Source organism: Lineus longissimus, chromosome 9, assembly GCF_910592395.1.
Source record: "Lineus longissimus chromosome 9, tnLinLong1.2, whole genome shotgun sequence".
Lineage (NCBI taxonomy): Eukaryota > Metazoa > Nemertea > Pilidiophora > Heteronemertea > Lineidae > Lineus > Lineus longissimus.
Window position 1 is genome coordinate 15,237,587 of NC_088316.1, and position 19,247 is coordinate 15,256,833.

Below are 19,247 nucleotides of genomic sequence, written 5' to 3' on the forward strand. Positions count from 1 at the left end.
CACATTTTCATTCGTTCGTGCTTGATTGATCAATTGAAGGTCCATTGAAATACATGTAAACATGCATTGACCATAACCATATAACATGCATCAATGAACACATCTCATTTATTCACAAACGGAGTTCCCGTTCAATATAATCTCACAAGCCCATGTTGAGGCCTTTGTTGATGATCTCGACCACTCAATAATATTATCATAACATGACCTGAAAATGAAATGAGACATTTACATGAGGAATGTACCATTGAGTCTTTCAGTGTATGGCGTGTATGATAGTCAAAATGTGGATTTGACATCAAGGTAAGTCTGATAATCTGATCAGGTATTTCAATATGATTTTCTGGTGTTTTTTCCTTTTGCTCTCAGTGTTCTCAATTTATCAATGTTCTCCATTTATCAGTGTTCTGTAAAAATATTAGTGCACGTGACGGAAGAAGCAGTGACTACACAGGTTCACCCTTTTGTAGTGTCTGCTGGCACAGAATTTGGGTTGTGTGGCGACAAGGGGATAACGGCAAATGGTGCTCTACCCCAAAGTAGTTTCCCTCGCATGAAGTCACCAATAGGGCCTATTATCAGCATCCAGGGTGATTCAGTCTCTAAACAATCACGGAACACTTGTGTAAGACTATTAAACTGTGTTGGTGGAAGCACTGGCTGTCTAACTTCCGTTTTTCCCTGTATCCGAAAGAAACTGGTCGCAGCTGCCAATTAGTCTTATTTCACAACCATTAATATACCTAACATTTCGGAATTGATGATAATAAATCAAGGAAGTGACCTTTTAGGTGTTAGTAATAATGCCTATATGGAACATTGAACCCACTTCTAACTTGATTAGAACAATTGTTATTGATTCATGGTTTGGAGCCATCGCTTGGCCTATCTCCAGTCATTTCATTTTCAAATACCCATTTTCAGACATTATAATCAGTGTCTTGTTATTCTTATCTCATTGTGTTGATAAAGTCCTGCTACGATGGCCTGCACAGTCCAGTTCTTGGTACTTGAGAGAATTAGAAATGATGACACTTTTACTAATATCTCGAATAACCAGCTGAAAGAGTGAAGAATATTGATAACCAGCTGGATTTTGACTCTTCCAGCTGATTATCGCTTGGCCAGACGCTTCACTGTTCCAGTTGGTTATCGACTAAATAAATCGTCTCCAAATTTATTTTTACTCTACCAACTAGTTATCAATTCTCCGCCTGGCCAAAGATTTCTGAGCATTCTCCAAAGCAATGGTCTCTACATGTCGGTCTGAACTTATGGAATCTTGACAAGAACCATGGCTTCATTAAACCAGGTTTACTTCCCACGCCTCGATAATAAGGAAGTAATCTACCCAACAGTTACTAGGTGATTACAAATTGAGGCCGCAAATCATTTTCCGGGAAAAAACTCAAAAATCCAATCGGGCCTACTTTGCCCAGTTATCAGCGGTGCGTTTTATTCATGAAATCAAATTGATTGGTATGGGGGAGTTATCAAAACGTTGATAGTGGTCGTGATATTCCTCCCCCATTAAAAACCGTCTGCAGTTATAAATTTGATTTCGAATTGCGGCGCTGTTTGTTCTCTGGCCCGGCAGCTGTAGACTTGATTTGTGAGTTGGGTCGGGTCGTTTCGGTTCTTTCTCTACGTTGTGAAAGGAAATTCGGTCCAGATGACAGAGTATACGAGTAGCAAAATTTTAAATTACGTTCTCTTGAACTAGCTCTTACAGTCATACTTTTCAGGTGGCACATTTCCCGAGCCTTGGGGACTTGGAAGACCGCCACACCCTATGCGTAGACTTAATCGCCCCTATCGCATGATATAACCAGTGGTTTTCAATAAACTCCACCTTTCGATTTTTAAAATGACGAAGGAGTGAGAAAATGAGGGTGCCCCTGTCGAGGAGTCAGCACGCATGTAAAATATTTGGTCGGAGACATTCAGTAAAGATTTAGGTCGGAGGGGAGACATGTACATGTATTCAGTAAAGGGTTCCGTCAAAGAGCTACTATTCTTAAGCACTATTCAGATATAATATTACCATTAACAAAACGACCTGTCGTATCCAATTCTACGAAATATTGGCTACCGAAGTGCAAGGTGCTTCATATGCTAAGTGTCATGAGGCGCAAAAGGCTACTGGAATTTTAAGAGGACATTTCTCTCTGGAAGTTGCAAAAACAACGCAGCCGTGTAGGCGGACCTCCAGAGTGACAGCTGTCCTTGATTACCATTTTACTCCACTTGTTTTAAGAGCGTCAAATTACATTGTAGTGCAATTGGAGACGGCAGTTCCGATAATCGGAATAATTTATGAAGTCTGAGACTTCCCCCACTGGAAGCTGCGGGTCAGGTGCACCATAATGATAGGCAAATTACGAGAATGAGGAAAATCTAATGCTGGCGTACAGAAGTTATATGTAACGTTACCTGTTCTAATAACCAGAACCATAACTTATACTTGACATTTAACACTAAGGTAATATTGTTTCAGAGCTCTGATTTCTCTTTATCGAAGGGCACCAAATTCGAAGTAAGGATATGCTACTCCTTCACTAACAAGCTAACTTCGAATTAATGTGCAACCTCTATTAAACTTGGAGTATAACATCTTCTCGTGGACCACTTGGTATCAGTGACTAGACGACCCAAGATGAAGACATCATGTGCGGAGGGCTGCAAGATCGACTTTGGGTGTATCTCGCGGAACTGGTGCTGCAGGGGCACCGATGATAAGGATACAGAGACGAATGAGGACACCGATCCGGTGCCTCTTCAATTCGGCACCTCTCAGGTAAACCAATATCAATTTTTTTGGACATTTATATACATGTATGTGCAAGTTTACTCTCGAAAAAAGTTTGCTGGTCCATTGAAACTCTTTGTAGCGGCGTATTGAATAGATAAAGAGAATCCGTGGTGAATTATTCCATTTGTCCAATATTGGTATTTTGAGGACAAAGTCACAACCAGAAGTACTTCAACGTGTTTCGTCTTCCTTATGAAATAATGATCTAGGCGTGGGCAAGGGGGTCGTCGTCGGCGGTGCAGACGACCCCCTTTTCAGGAAATTCGGGCAAAACGACATCGCCTTTTAGAAGTCCTTTCTCCAAAAACGGCCTAGGATTGTTTGTGCTCTCTGTCTTTCAGTGGAAGTGCGGCCCGCCCATCCTCTTCCTCCTCCTCCACAGACTCCCCTGGGCCATGTTCTGGCTCGGCTACTTCATCTACGACATTCAGCAACGGATCAGCCACGAGTTTTACTTCGAGTTTGTGACAAAATGGAACCTCATCATCGTGGTCTTGAATGCTTTGGTCGGACTCATCGTCGCCGCTATCATGCAAGCTGGTGAGTTAATAAAGGTTAGGAGCTACGAGTGGGAGGTGCAAATATGGTCTTCAGTTTGTTGACAAACCCGTTGTGCATATCATACATGCAGCCACACGAATGAACTTCTGTTTCTAAGGAACACGAGGCCTGTTACTCTGCACGCTTTTTGTGACCCGTCCATTATTATAACAAAACTTCACGTGCACGTTGTGCGGTTATTGTATACATGTTGCGAAATGGTGAAAGAAGCCAGCCTTGTCTTATTCCACCAGCCTTTAGACCTTCTGTCGAAGTAGTCTATATGAGATTCCTTGTACATGTACCTGTTCTTTGACATCGCCAAGAACAGGACTCATAACCATACTCACATTTTTTAGGACGCATGAGGGAGAAATGGAACCATTTCCTGGGATTTTACTGGGTCCTGTGGAGCACTGCGTCTGCCATTGCACCAACTGTGACACTTATATTTTGGGCACTTATATACGACCCAGGTTAGTTTTAAAATCATTTCCTTTTTCCGAAAGACATGCAGTTATGGTGTCATGTTACCCATTGACATTGATTTACGAGCCTGGCATATCAGTGCCGTTGCCTTCTTTGGCACTCTCCCCGGTGGAACCAGGGACGACTAGCGGCAAAATATCCTCAGACACCACACAGTCCTGCCCACATTTCTTAAAGGAGGGTTGACCGTCCTTAGTGCCTCTAATACTACCCCTATTATTCCTTTAAAAAGATTAGACATTTCATTATTCTGTTTCAGCCAAGGACAATATCGACTTCATCTCAATCGTCACTCACGTCCTCAACACCGTCTACACCCTCCTAGATGTAATGGTAGTGGCGATCCCACTCAGAGCCTACCACTTCTACTACGCCGAAATAGTTGCAACCATCTACATCATATTCTCGGCAATCCACGAAGTAACCGCCAACAAATTAATCTACCCTGTCTTCAATTTTCAAGAGAAACCTGGCCCCTCCATGGGGTTTTATTTCGGGGGTCTTGTAATTGAGATTGCCGTGTGGTTCTGTATTTTCGGACTTTACAAACTCCGAGTGTTTATTGCTGAGAAATGCGACAGCTGTCAGAGGAACATGCAAGTTGAAGACGTAGAAACACAGGTTGTGACGACAAACGTATAGGGACAACTGTGTTTTACTCTTCCAGCTGCTTATCAGTTCTACTCTGTTGTGACTTACTCTTCCAGCTGGTTATAAGTTCTACTCTGACGTTCAGGGACAGTTGCTCTTCCTGCATGCTGGTTATCAGCTGACGACAAAACGTACAGGGAACTCTTCCAGCTGGTTACTATAAGTTAAGTTCTACTCTGATGACAGTTTGTTACCAAGTCCACTCTTCCAACCGGTGTAGCAGTAAAAAAATGTCCCCCTGAAAAAAATGGTTCGCCCCAATTGTTTTCTCTGTGTCGGCTTTTGGCGTCAATAAGTCAATTTATCAAGCGTATACATGTAATAGCATCCTATGTTCCCCGGACATTCTATCCGAGGACATTTCGAGCCGCTGCACCTCCCCTATTGTATTCTGACCGATCATAGGATAGGTATAGAATATGATTTGTCTATACACCTTTCCAGAAATGGGGCGCTGAGGGTCCGAAATAGTGATGTCATAAGGGGAAACTAGGCCTTATGGTGGAGGGACAAAGGAGATAGTCATGGTTGACCAACACACTTGAATGCCTTTAATGACGGACAAGGGGAAAAAAGTTAGTTCCAATGCAAGCCACCAATTTCGGGAAGCATTGTATAGAGGCCATGATCGTGACAGTATGCTAACTTGGAGAGATGAGAACACCAGCAAGGAACGCTGACGTCTTTTCGTTTGAACATCGAGGGGATGGCATTCCTACATACCACCCACTGTCTTCACGCTGTTCACATTGCCAATTACATAATATATTCAAATTCTTAGCAATAACACGATTCATTGCATTTTGAAGTACTATGCCTAAGACATAAATTGACTACACCAAGCCCATACTTTTGAGCACGATTAGATACGCTTATTAAGCAGATTAGGGACCCTTTTGACCGAGGACCTGGACAGGCCATTCCCCAATCCGGATCATACCTCAGAATAACCAGACCGTTTTTCGCTTGGTTCTTATATACAAGTCAAGGTAAGTTTGTATCATTAATGTTTACCGTAGTGTCACCACTTTCCCGTACTTTGAGCCTGAGTAGGCCTGCTGGATAACCACCTACCCCCCTACCCCCCCCCCCGCGAAGCCTGATGGCGAGGATGTTGTTCCTCAGGACAAGGACTAATTTTTAATCAACTCCACGTACTTCCGATAGAAATGGCACTTGTGATAAGCTGAAGTTACTGGTGAGATGAATTTATTAGACTCATTCAGATTTGGCTTGTGCTTACACCATCAGATGTTTTATTTCAATCCGACTGATTGTACAGAACTCACAGGCGTGTACAATAATGGGTGGATCGTGCAGCCAAGGATGCAAGCGGGAGTTTGGTTGTTCCAGCCGTAACTGGGGATGTTCTCACGATGATCCAGTCCTGTTTGGAACATCACAAGTAGGTAGGCCTCATACAGAATAAAAACCTACATGTAGACCATCCGTATGATTTGCAGTTTGCTACTGGTCCGCTCCAAATGACCACCATCACCCCGCCATTTACCCGAACACAACCCATTAAAAACCGCTAGCTACTTTCCCGCCCCAACTGAGGGAATGAAAAGAGAAAACAGCGAGATTTCCTCCATTTACCTGTCCGACTACCAGGCTGAACCATGATCTTAATAATTTCCATTCCAGTGGAAATGTGGCCCTCCCGTCCTCTTCCTCCTCCTCCACCGTTTACCCTGGGCCCTACTCTGGCTGTCCTACTTGGTCTATGACATCACAACCAGAGTCTTCGATCCGATGTACTTCACGTTCATGACCAAATGGCAGCTCATCATTCTCGTCCTGAACGCATTGGTGGGGCTGCTTGTGACATGCATCATTCAAACAGGTACGTTGGTTTGTTTGCTTCACCATAAGCGTTGTTTAAACCCGTAAAGCAGTCGTGCCTATGTGTCCACTACCACTGTCACAGTTTTGGGCGAGCTGGAAGTGCGACCGAGAGAAGTGATTGGTTATTTTTCGCGGATAATATGGCAAGAACATACAATCGATTTGTGATTGGTTGTCCGAATATAACGTCACTATTCATTTCAGGTCACATGAGAACGAAATGGAACCCTCTTCTCGGCTTCTACTCTGTTCTATGGAACATCTCCACGGCGTTTGCGCCCGCGATCACCCTCATATACTGGGCCATGATATATGATCCCGGTGAGTTGGATTTTTTGATAATGTATCGAAACATGTATAAGATAAGAGACGACTGCTTGCCTACCATTATCGTCTGCACCAGTCACCTCTGCGGTCGACCCTTTGACTGGGGTCGACTCCATTCAGTCGGGACACGTTTCATGTGCCGGTGTAAAAGTAAAAAGTGTCCCCCCTGGAAAAAGTGTCCGGCCCTATTGTATTCTGCAATATGGTTCTATAGAGACCCTGACAGTCAATAGCTCAGAGATTGAAGCGCATAATAGAATCCTTTGTTCCCGGACATTTTATCCTGGGACATTTTAAACTTCTACACCGGTCTTACAGTTTCTTCCAACAATGCATAAAGATTCGAACATTATTTCACCCATGTTTGTTGGTGCTCTATTTTACCAACCATATTTTCCTCAAATTTCAGCCACGTCGAATGCCGACTTCATCACCATCGTCACGCACGTGGTGAACACCGCCTACACCCTCCTCGACGTGATGGTAGTCGCCATCCCGCTCAGAGCCTACCACTTCTACCACTCTGCTGTCGTCGCTGGAATCTACGTCATCTTTGCCGCAGTCTACAACATGACCACCGGTCGTCTGATCTATCCCCTGTTCAACTTCCGGGAGAAACCGGCCTCTGCTGCCGCGTTCGGGATCGGAGGAATCGCCATTGGGACAGCGATGTGGTTTGTGATGTTCGGACTTTACCATCTCAGGGTTCTCTTGGCAGCGAAATGTATAAGAGGGAGAAATAAATTGGGTGACGGACAAAAGGAAGCTGAACGTACTGATCCTGAGTTTGATAAGACGGAAACTGAGACAACAGAATACTGACGTCCAAGATGTCTTCAGCGTAAGTCATTCCGTCGAACTTAATGAATACGTTGCATACGAGATCCGTCCGAAGTTGCACTGCGAGTATCACAAGTTGTTATCGACATAACTGAACTTGGATAAAGTCCAGTGTCCATACTGATCGCACCTTTTCTGGTGATCCAGTCATTACGAAAATTTCGCAAATCCCCTGAAACGCCAACGTAAACGCCTATCCCATTGTTCGACCTCCCGATAACTATGTCGAACAATGCAATTGGCGTTTCGGGGGGTTTGCGAAAACTCCTTAATGTTCTCATCAAATTCCCGTGAAGCCCCTGCCTTGCCCTGCATTGCGACTTTCCGAGAACGACATCATAACCTCTCTATTAAAGGGAGATTGTCGGGAATATGACGGATGTATCATCCGCAAATGGAGCGACCAACGGACAATGCGCTCTTTCCAAGACCGGTGTTGTAGTTTGCAATGTCCCCAAAATAGAATGTCCGGGGAACAAAGGATTATATAATGCACATTTAGTCATCGTGGTTATATAACTCGAATACCTTTGCATGTTATATTGTCAAATAAAATCAAATATGAAAAAGGTATATATCTGTTTCTCATTATTTGACATTTGCATTTGCCTGCTGTTCGGGTAGGAAAAAATTATTCCGAACGATACGTCCCCGTCCTTGATAACGTCATTGTGAATTTTTACTGATCGGCGGCAACGGCATCACAAGCATGTCACTGTCTTCAGGATCAATCATGCGAAACACCGACCCAAAGCGTCTGTCACAACTAGCTTTATCACCAATAATGGGTGATATGAATAAAAACTAGCAAATGCTTTTACTCCGGTTTTGTACAGGAAGGCCTAGTGTAAATGTACATGGAGATTTAGATAAAAGCATTTGCTGGTCTTTATTCATATCGCCCATTGATATGGTGAAGACGGATCCGAACGCGTCTGTCACAACTGTCTCCATCAGTGTAGACGGTTTCAGAAGCGTCTGTTGTCTGCACCTCAAATAACGACATAGTTAGACGGATCCGAACACGTCTGTCACGACTGTCGCCATCACCGACAACGATATGATGACAAGATCGGCGGCCCCGACATCACAAGCATGTCAAAATATCTTCAGTACCAATCATTCTGTTGTGAAACACCGACCCAAAAGTGTCTGTCACAACTGTCTCCATCTGACAACGATGTAGTGAAGACGGTCGGGGGATCAGAACGTGTCTGTCACAACTGTCCCCATCACCGATTGCGATTTAATGACAACGGATCCATAAGCGTTTGTCGTCTCCATCACCAAAAATGACATAATGAAGACACGTCAGAACGCGTTTGTCACAAATGTCTCCATTACACAGTAAACACAGATCCGAAAGCGACCGTCATTACTGCCTCGATTTCCAATAACGATGTGATGAACACAGATCGGCGATCACGACATCACAAACATCTCAAATCTGTCCTCATCACCAATCATGCTGTTGCAAAACACCTGACCAAACGTGTCCGTCACAACTGTCTTCATTGCCAAGAACGATACTGTGAACACAGGTCTGAAAGTGTCCGTCATAACTGCCTCTACCTCGAATAACAACAGGGTAAGAGGGGGCCCGAAAGCGTCTTTGGCGGCTGTCATCATCCACAATAGTGCTGTTGTGAACACAGCCCAGAACGCGTCTGTCCAACCGTCTCCATATCGTATAACAACGGGGTCAGCAGAGGTCCGAAAGCGTCTTTTGCAACTGTCACCATCCACAACCACAGCCCTGGAAGCGTCTGTCACACATGTCTCCACCTCCAATACGGACATAGCAGACACGGGTCCGAATGCGTCTTTTGCAGCTCTCATCATCCACAATAGTGCTGTTGTCAACACAGCCCCGATAGCCTCTGTCGCACTTGTCTCCACCTCAAATAAGGACATAGCAGACACGGGTCCGAAAGCGTCTTTTGCAACTGTCACCATCCACAACCACAGCCCTGAAAGCGTCTGTCGCACTTGTCTCCACCTCCAATACGGACATAGCAGACACGGGTCCGAATGCGTCTTTTGCAGCTCTCATCATCCACAATAGTGCTGTTGTCAACACAGCCCCGATAGCCTCTGTCGCACTTGTCTCCACCTCAAATAAGGACATAGCAGACACGGGTCCGAAAGCGTCTTTTGCAACTGTCACCATCCACAATCACAGCCCTGAAAGCGTCTGTCGCACTTGTCTCCACCTCCAATAAGGACATAGAAGACACGGGTCCGAAAACGTCTCTTGCAACTCTCATCATCCACAATCACAGCCCTGAAAGCGTCTGTCGCACTTGTCTCCACCTCGAATACGGACATAGCAGACACGGGTCCGAAAACGTCTCTTGCAACTGTCATCATCCACAATCACAGCACTGAAAGCGTCTGTCGCACTTGTCTCCACCTCCAATAAGGACATAGCAGACACGGGTCCTATAGCGTCTGTCGCACTTGTCTCCACCTCCAATAAGGACATAGCAGACAGGAGTTAGAAAGTGTCTCTTGCATCTGTCACCATCCACAATCACTGCCATGGAAGCATCTGTTGCACTTGATCAACCTCCAATGAGGACATAGAAGACACTAGTCCGGAAGTGCCTTTTGCAACTGTCATCATCCACAATGACACTATTGTGAACACAGCCCCGATAGTGTCTGTCACAACCGTTTCCACCCCGAATAACGACAGGGTTAGCAGGGGTCCGAAGCGTCTTTTGCGACTGAGGACCGATCCGATAGCCTCTCTCAGCAATGTCTCCATCCCCGTTAACTCTACTGTAATTATGGATTCTTAAAGTCTGTCAACTGCCCCCAATGAAGCTCTTGTCTGACACAACCTGTCTTTGTCTATTGTATGACAGCTAATATTTTTCGCAAAGTGACTGTCGCATCCGTCTCTGGTCGGAGTCTGCTGCGTTTTCTCCTTGGACAAGCACTTCTTTCTCACACGTCGGAAAAGTCCATATACAATGAGAAGATACTTTGCAGATGGTGTGAATCATCACAGAAACGAGTAGACTCTATAACCAGCTGGAAGAGTACATCACATTTGTCGTCAGAGCAGAATGGATAACCAGCTGGAAGAGTTGCCGCTAAACGCCACCAATGCACCGACGGTGAAAACGGTGTGAACTGACGTGTTAGTTGTGATGTTGATGGTTGCAACATCACAATGTTTCCAAAGGATGGACAATATTGAAATGTGTCCAGAAGTTGGGGGTCAGTGTCGTAATGTGAGGCCACAGACAATGTCTCAGTGTCTCCAAAGGAAAGGATCAATGTTGCAGTCTGTCCTGAAGCCAGGGGCAATGTCATGATGTCAAGATAAAAGGGACAATGTCACAATGTGTCCAGAAGGACGGGACTGTGTCATGATGTGTCTGGAAGCCACAGACAACTTCACAGTGTCTCCACAAGGAAGGGACAATGTCACAATGTGTCCAGAAGCTGGGGACAATGGCATGTGTTCAGAGACTATAGTCAATGCCACAGTGTCTCCAAAAGGAAGGGACAATCTCATGTCTCCTGAGCCCAAGGACAATGTCACAATGTCAGAATGCTCTTGATCTTGTCCCTGGTACATGCCAGGTGGGTTGTTACTAAGACAAGCAGGGGTTGCACCAGAGACAAGACAGGTGCAAGTAGGCCACTTGAGTTGCTTCAGTGGCCAGGTTGTGCCTGCCTTCAGTAGCTCAGCGAGACAAGAACTCTACCTGAGGCAGAATGGTCCTGATGTTAACCTAGGAACAGAAGCCTGAGGTACATGGGTACTTGAGGACACATGTGTACTTGAGGAAGTAGGCCACTCGAGTTGCTTCAGAGGCCAGGTTGGGCCTGCCTTCAGTAGCTCAGCGAGACAAGAACTCTACCTGAGGCAGAATGGTCCTGATATTAACCTAGGAACAGAAGCCTGAGGTACATGGGTGCTTGAGGACACATGTGTACTTGAGGAACATAAGCTTCCTCAGGTACATGAAGGCCAAGACATTGAAGTAACCAGTGATGTAATGATGAACAATGGTTTATTGTTTTACTGTACTTTGTATAATTTTACATATTTAATTAATTTACAATTATTCTTCATTTACAAGATTTTGACATTAAATTAGCACATTATAAGAGTATGGTTCCCCCATGTACATCTACCAGGGTTACCTGCACATGATCGTACAAGCATACAAGCGACTTAACACGGTTGCACACAGCAAGATAATGAATGACTGACAACGACAACTGAAGACCATTGCATACATGCAAGCAGCAGCTGCTGCAAAAGTATGTTTTGTCACAATGAGCTCATGACTCTCACTCATGACTTCTTAGTTGTGTGTGTGCAGCAATATCAACTACACTGCTCATGAAAAACTAATGGGGTAGCAGACCTTTCATAAATCACTGTGGATGGTACAGTGTGTTCCTTTTCAAGGCCTGCGTGAGCATCAATTTAGTCATTTGATTTAGTCATTCGTAGGCTTGTACAATACGTGTCTCAGTCATGAGTCAAGCATGCACCCTCTGCTAGGGTGTCCCAGGCTGACAACGGGAGTTACTAACTGAAAATCTGTCACCCTCAGTACTGCTCTAAAGGTATGACTTGATACAAACCGGTATAGCAAATAGGCTCAAAATGGTAATTGTAGTTAGATCCCTTGCCAGTGAAAGGATTAACAGCACAAAGAAAAGAATGAAAGCAAGTTGTGGGCATAAAAGAACAGAAACTAGACAATATGGCACATATGTACAAATGTACATGGACCCATTATTTCTGGATTTGAATTGAACAGTCTTAATTTAGTGTTGAATATTAAAGCGTCAAGAAGATATTTGAAATAGATTAAAGAAATGTGTTTAACCAAGTTTTGATAAGCTAATATTGCACTGATATCTACCGAAACAAGGACCACATTAAACAGCTGGTGGCTTTGGAAAGAGATACCCAAGGGCCTCGAACCCTCGACCTTCCTTCCATGAGGTGGATGCCTTAATAACCACTAGGCCACCAGGATGCATTTTTTTAGAAATTAACCATATCTTTTGGAAACTGGTTCCTACACGCAGCTGCGAACAAACTCATGACACAAGATTTAGAACCACAACAATAAAGTTATGCTCAGGTGATTGAATGATCCTATGAAGCGATTTGAATGGTGATTTTTCAATCAGTATAAAACTATGAAACACAATTATCAATGCCACTTTACAGGAAGATCATGAATGCTGCTTACACATACAGTACTGTTCAGAAGTAAGATACCTTGCTGGTACAACACTGAATTCTAAAGTCGTTTCAAAAGCGAACCCAGATGCTGCACTGCTCTATCCATCTGACCAAGGTGAGGTATGTTACTTCAAGCCAGTATTGTAGCAAATAAGAAATGCATTTAAAAATTCCGAAAAATATCACACAGGGTTAATTGGCTGAGGTTAGAAATTTTCAAGTGATGTTACTTATGACCAGTACAGGATAGTTAGAAAGAATTACTTAATGAGAGAATGAGATTATTGTACACACCATTATGATGTGCTACTGGATGCTAGGAAACTAAAATGACACCAACGGTTTTGTGAATTTTGACCTCTGTAATCAGGACACCTCTCTATAAAGGACAACATTTGATAGTCAAAAGGGTGTTCTTAACAGAGAGGTTCTACTTCACCTGTCAGTTGTCTGCCAACATCCTAAAGCACAAGTCGAATTTCAAACAGTTTACACAACGTCAATCACAAGGCTCAAAACTGAGGGATAACAAACAATGAATACAATAATGGAATTGCTATTACTCAACGACGCTACCACATGGTCATCACAACACCACCGCAAGGTCTGCCTAAACCTGGCCTTTGACAGTTCTCATAGCAACACCTCAGCCTGCCTCTACTTGAGGAAAGAAATTCAAATTGTTTTCACCTCAAACTCGAGCCTAGTGATCGGACGTAATCACTGGAAACCAACACATACAAAACTGTTATTAGAAAACCATACAAAACAACCATTATTAATCTTCATTTAATCCTTCTGATGATGTGCGCTTTCATCATGGTCAAATATAAAATCATAAATGCAATCATTATTACACATATCAACAATCATTTCTGATATTCAATATAAATTTTTGTTTGAATTGGTATCGACGAGAACTCACCTGCACCGATTATGCAAAAGGTGATGACGCCCTCTATCATTTTGTTTGAAACTAGGACAGTCATACGGCTTCTGCATTACCATTACCAAAGGCAATGATTTGAAGTTGCGCAAACTTAACTCTAGACAGGCCTTAGTCCATAATCTCATGTTCAAATCAACCAGGCCTAGAAAACAAAAGAGGCTGGATATCTTGGATAGATTCATCTTGAAGAAAGTTCTGTAAACGTAACGTTGTGACATGAAAGAGTAGTGTACATTCGAATTGTGACGTGAGTTAAAAGGAACTTATTTACAAAAGCCAGTAGAGAAATTATGGTCCTTGGCAAAATTTAAATCAAATCTGTAAATACTATATGGATATATCGGCCTTTATTGAGAAATGGTGAAAATTAAAATCTATATCATTGTGTAAAATATTGTGACACTAAGGCAAAAACTATAGTCATATGAGTTTTTGCATAAGGGCAACAGGCATTTTCAAATAAGCCAAAATGAAAATGTACATGCGAAAATATTGTATTAGTATCTATACAGTATTTATAAATAAACAAGCTTTCTTATCGTTTTAAAAATAACTGTTTTTCATAACGCCATGGCACAGATATAACTGGAAGATTCAACCTGTTCATTTGTTTTTTGTGAGAGAGATGTCCACGCCAACTTGAACTAAATAGCCATGCATTACCTACAGTTTTGGTACAGATTAATCAGTTCTAGCTGGGTGAGATCAAACTCAATACAAGTCAAAATGACCTCATCAAATCTAAAGGGACAATTACTTTCTGACAGATTTCCCCTTTAAGTTTGAATTGGACTTTTCAATAAATAGGCTAGATGAGTCCACTTTGTTTATATAGGGAAGTCCAGTAGCTATTTTCACAACACTTACCATTACTATTGAAGCAATGAGTCTACCCTACACTGTACACAACTAGAAAATACTAGACAGGGTGAACCAGAAAAAGTGCCTCCAGTTGAGCAACCGAGTCTGCTTTGTAAAGTGATCCTATTATAGGCTATAATTTTACCACCTTGCCTCACCAAATTAGAATTCTGATCACACCTAATCTCCAATTCAACACAGACACAAATGCCGGTACACCCTGTAGTATAACAATTATAACAATCATTTTATAACATGCACACAGAGGCAAAGGACTAAAAAACAAAGACAATTTGTCCTAAGGTCAGCATGACCCTGGCTCCCTCAAACGCCTAAGCTATGGACCCACCTTAATTCAAAATTTGGGGGAATTCAGGTCAACTTGCCCTCCTCTATTTGAGACAAGATCAATCAGTACTTATATAGCCACGTGGTCTGTCTTTCCTAACAGGAAATAACAAATGAAAACAAAAACAAACGAAAACTTGAGATTCAATTCAAATTCCAGACCTGACATTGATGGGAACAAGCCTATAAGAATTCTCCGATTGGGTTCGAAAAGTTGAAATGTTGACCAACATAGCATATAGAGATTAACACCAGATATATGATATTCACATAGAGAACACTTACAGAGACATAGGCCAAAACATTAACTATAGATTCTTGGTTATAATACTTTTGTTTATATTTGTTTAGCTGTACTTCAAATAGACACCATAAAAAATAAGAAAAAATAGTCATTCACTAAATGCAGGGATGCCATTTGACTGCTGTCTCCGTATTCTAGATTGAAAGATCAGTGTCAGTCTATTTTTCAATTCCCAGCTTTCCTTACAAACTGAAAATACGTCACTTGGATGCTGCATCATACATTACTGTACTCACTCAACCTGTGCATCTAGATCATGAACTGACCTCAGGGTAGATGGAAGAACCAGGCTCAATTCTTTAATCAATCACAAGATTAGCTGGTTCATTCAAACAATGCCATTTTGACCTGCCTTTTTGCCCATATTTGCTATCATATTTGCCCATATTTGTGACAAATGACTGTAAAAATGGTTAAAGCGTGGTTCTCTTGGTTCAGTGCATAACGCGCATGCATTTAGTGAAACACTGTGTGTACACGATGTAACTTTAAAATGGATATTTGTTCACTCATAACTTTCACAACAATGAATTTTCTCAAAAAATCTAATTTGATATATTTTGCTTTGATCTCTAAATGCTGATATGCTGACTCTAAGATATATATTCTGGTCAAAGATGTCGAAAAATGCCAGTTGAAAATTGAAACTTCAAAGAAGTGGACTTCATCTCTACAAGAAAGGTTCAGAACTCCATTCAACACCCTTAGGGGAACATCAAAACTGAAAATCCACCTCGCCAATGCAACAACTATATGACAATTCGTTTCGATGAAGTTTAATTTTCATCCGGCCAAAAAATCAATATCATATGCATACAACGACAATATTATCTCCGATATAATAGTTTGACTAGACAAAAGACTAGACTCATTAGCATACAAACACAAAGATATAGGTTGAACTATGGGCCAAATCTGGAAAGATTCCTCGGTGAAAATTCAGATTCAGGGCATCTCATGAAGCCCAGAATCAGCCTTTTCAATTAAACACCATTTTAAGGCTCTATATGCTTTCATGAATGTGGCCCTACATGTTCTACCAAAGTCAAAAGTCAAAAAATATTTCAATATTTGATAATCCGGATAGAGGAATCTATGGCATCGATCGATTCAAGATTAGTCAACAAAAGGGAACATGACAACTACCAAATCAAAAAGCTGGGGTAGGGGGCAATCTTGTTCCAATAAATTGTTAAATCACAAGTAGAAGGAGAAGGAAACAGTACGAAAAGGTGAACAATTTAAACATTTTGCTTAAATTTTTATCTGCATGACAAATTCTGAATATTACACTGTCTTATCTGCTGTGCATTAGCTCATTTCAACATTATTCAATGGTCTAAATAATTCTCCTTCTACCACAACAAAATTGTCAAAATCGGACACAAAATAACTTCACAAATTAAAATGCGAATCAACACTAGAAATGTGCGCAGGGGAGAGTCTCCTTAAATCACAATAACAACTCTTATGGCTCTACCAGAAAGTCATGACTTTCTGCTAATACTGACCTTCAAACTCAACTTAATGAGAATCATCATTTAAAATCATTTGAGGAATAAGTGTAACATCTTGAAATGTCTCAATCAGTCATCACCAAATTCGAATGAAATGCCATTTACTTCAAAATGAAAAATTCTCTTACAGTTTTCAAATCTGTATCAGCACTGTCTTATCATATTGCCACTCTGTCCTCAAAAGATTCATCACCGTTAAATATCTGTCATTCATGTTTTAATTGCCTATACATATTTACAGGTTAGCTATTGGACATGATTATGTAATTTGTACACCTCATAAACAGAACGCGTCCACCAGTTCACTCAAGTTTGCAAGAAACAAATCTTGATTATCCTCCAAGTCATTTTCAATAGTCAAGAATTGCCCACACCCGAGTGAACTAGAACTTTAAGTGTCTCAACTTGAGTATGATTATGTTCCGTATTGCCTCGAGACGAGACTTGTCCGGCAAGCGATATGATACCAGCTCTCCTTAGACGCATATCCTTCTCGATGCCTCAATGATAGTCCTTCTGAAAACCCTTGTCAAAACTAGAGCACCAACATATAGAGCAATATCTGAGTCGATTCTCCACATCTCGGTGTCAGTATTAGCTATCTTGAAAATGGGCAATCGCATCTGCTCCAAAGCGTTCCAAAAGTCTCCCCGTCCGAGCAGAACTCACAACCCCAGCACCCCATAGCACCATACCTATTCTATTGCACCTGTTTAACGCCTTGATCAAGGATTCAAACTGCTCAGCAGTGCTTAAGGGAACCCCCTTAGCCGAGGAGGTAAGTCAATTACACACTCATCGGAGTTTCAACTTCTTGAAGCCGACTTTCCAATTCTGTTTGACATAAGTGACACCATTTAAAGTGTTCATACATTAAAAGTCAATTAACTTTGTTCCCTATCCAGAAGTCCCAAAAATCTCTGGCACCTGGGCTCTCGTTCCATCACCCACTATACTCATCCTTGAATATGATAAGCACATTTTCTGTCTCAGAAAGACACGTTTTCTAATAGCACATCACAACCAAGTGATACGAGTCCTATTTTTCTTCTCTGACGCACTCCAAGTGAACTAATGTTCAAAAAGGCACAGTTTGCTACCACTTCTTGTAAATCTCAGTCGTAATTGCAATACTATTTCCGTACATTACTATTCTGTTCCTCATTTAGTTATGAATAATATATCCAACTGAACACAAGATATCAAGTCTAACGCATCTGCTAAATGAAAACACACAAGTAGGCGTATATCACAATACAATGTACACTTCTAGAACTATCTCAAATGCTGCAATAGTGTTACAAATATGCTGCATCACTGGCGTTAGATAAGCTTTAAACCAGTGTTCTATCACTAGTGTTATTCTCCAAACACTGTGTTATGCATGAAGTTTTCAGTGTTTCATCGCTAGTATTCCCTTTCACTGCTGCATACACTGAGTTCAACACCAGTGTTTCATTTTCATGTTTCATACACAATGCCAAACCACCGATGTTCAAAATCAGTGTTTCACCACCAGTGTTCTGTTTCTAGCTCCACATTAATGGTCTGTCATCACAACCAGTTTTATACCTCAAGCGGAACACTACAGTGTTTCATCATTCACAGTACACCTCTAGTGTTTTTAAGATGTAGCACACTTCAAGTGTTTTAAGATGACCTGGCCCATTAGTGATAAATGCTTTGACTCGAGCGCAGAAGTTGTGGAAGTCACCAGAATCGGTACAACGCCGCAAGAGCACAATCCACATTATCTACACACCCACTTCCACAACGTAATCTGTTATCGCGCTGTCGTATCCTGGTGGCGGAAAATCGTCATTTACATAGTCTGAATGAAAGCCACTGGAGGTCTCTGACGTGGCTGACCCGGTACTTTTCAAGCTGTTACCAAGCCGCCGAGGAGGAGTGACAGTTTTTGTGGAGTTTGGGACAAGATAGCCGTTATCTTCTGACGACTGGCTCATGTAGCTGCTCGACGAACCAGTCGGGGATTTCTGCGGCGTCCCGTGAATGACGGCGGTCGTCTTGACGGGCTTGCCCTCCACGAGGTCAACCCGTAAGTCCTTGACGTTCATATTATCCCTTTTCTCGCCCTTTCCTTGTTTTTCATTGGTTGATAACATCGGTAGCAGTTCCATCTCATCACCACCATCTTTGCTATGGTTACGCCGCCTGGGTTTGATATATCCGTCGTCCAGACCAACGTCCTCGAGTTCGATTGCCGTATCATGATTCTTCGGCGATCGATCATCGGGTTGCTTCATCATCATGTAGCCGTTGCTGTTCATTTGTAGGTAGCCACTAGGGGGCGGTGATGGTTGTGATGCCGCCGATGCCTCATCTTGGCGAACAAGGTATGGAGTGTTGAGATCAATGTAGTGCTGGAAGAAAGATGGACACCGTTTTAATACAGGACAAGGTGGATTATCCTTTCAATATGCTTGTTCCTCCCCTCCCTCTCCCCCCTCCCCCCGAGAACCTCTGTATTGCCTGAGGCCAGTTTCAAGCACTAAACAAAAGCTCCCATTATG

The 19,247-nt window shown here is 42.4% G+C and overlaps 3 protein-coding genes across 5 annotated transcripts in view; 2 read left to right on the forward strand and 1 right to left on the reverse strand.

Annotated features, from left to right (window-relative positions):
* The first annotated feature begins 147 nt into the window (after nt 1-147).
* LOC135493337 (protein rolling stone-like) lies at nt 148-4,770 on the forward strand. Of its 2 annotated transcripts, none has more exons than XM_064780625.1 (5): nt 148-303; nt 2,498-2,797; nt 3,154-3,352; nt 3,712-3,828; nt 4,101-4,770. In XM_064780625.1, the coding sequence occupies exons 2-5, from the start codon at nt 2,657-2,659 to the stop codon at nt 4,481-4,483; spliced, it is 840 nt and encodes a 279-aa protein (XP_064636695.1). In that variant the 5' UTR covers nt 148-303; nt 2,498-2,656; the 3' UTR covers nt 4,484-4,770. The 2 variants fall into 2 exon arrangements, with proteins under 2 accessions (XP_064636695.1, XP_064636696.1); XM_064780626.1 differs by having other exon boundaries at nt 2,522-2,797; nt 4,101-4,769.
* Nucleotides 4,771-5,614: 844 nt separating this feature from the next.
* Nucleotides 5,615-8,038, forward strand: LOC135493338 (protein rolling stone-like). Its single transcript, XM_064780627.1, has 4 exons — nt 5,615-5,897; nt 6,140-6,338; nt 6,545-6,661; nt 7,077-8,038. The coding sequence occupies exons 1-4, from the start codon at nt 5,796-5,798 to the stop codon at nt 7,487-7,489; spliced, it is 831 nt and encodes a 276-aa protein (XP_064636697.1). The 5' UTR covers nt 5,615-5,795; the 3' UTR covers nt 7,490-8,038.
* Nucleotides 8,039-11,521: 3,483 nt separating this feature from the next.
* LOC135493319 (vascular endothelial growth factor receptor 1-like) overlaps nt 11,522-19,247 on the reverse strand; it is a 74,201-nt gene continuing 66,475 nt past the window's right edge. For both annotated transcript variants that reach the window (XM_064780575.1, XM_064780574.1), the window contains exon 24: nt 11,522-19,097. In XM_064780575.1, coding sequence (XP_064636645.1) covers nt 18,468-19,097 — 630 coding nt within the window. In that variant the 3' untranslated portion in view covers nt 11,522-18,467. The remainder of the gene's footprint in view (nt 19,098-19,247) is intronic.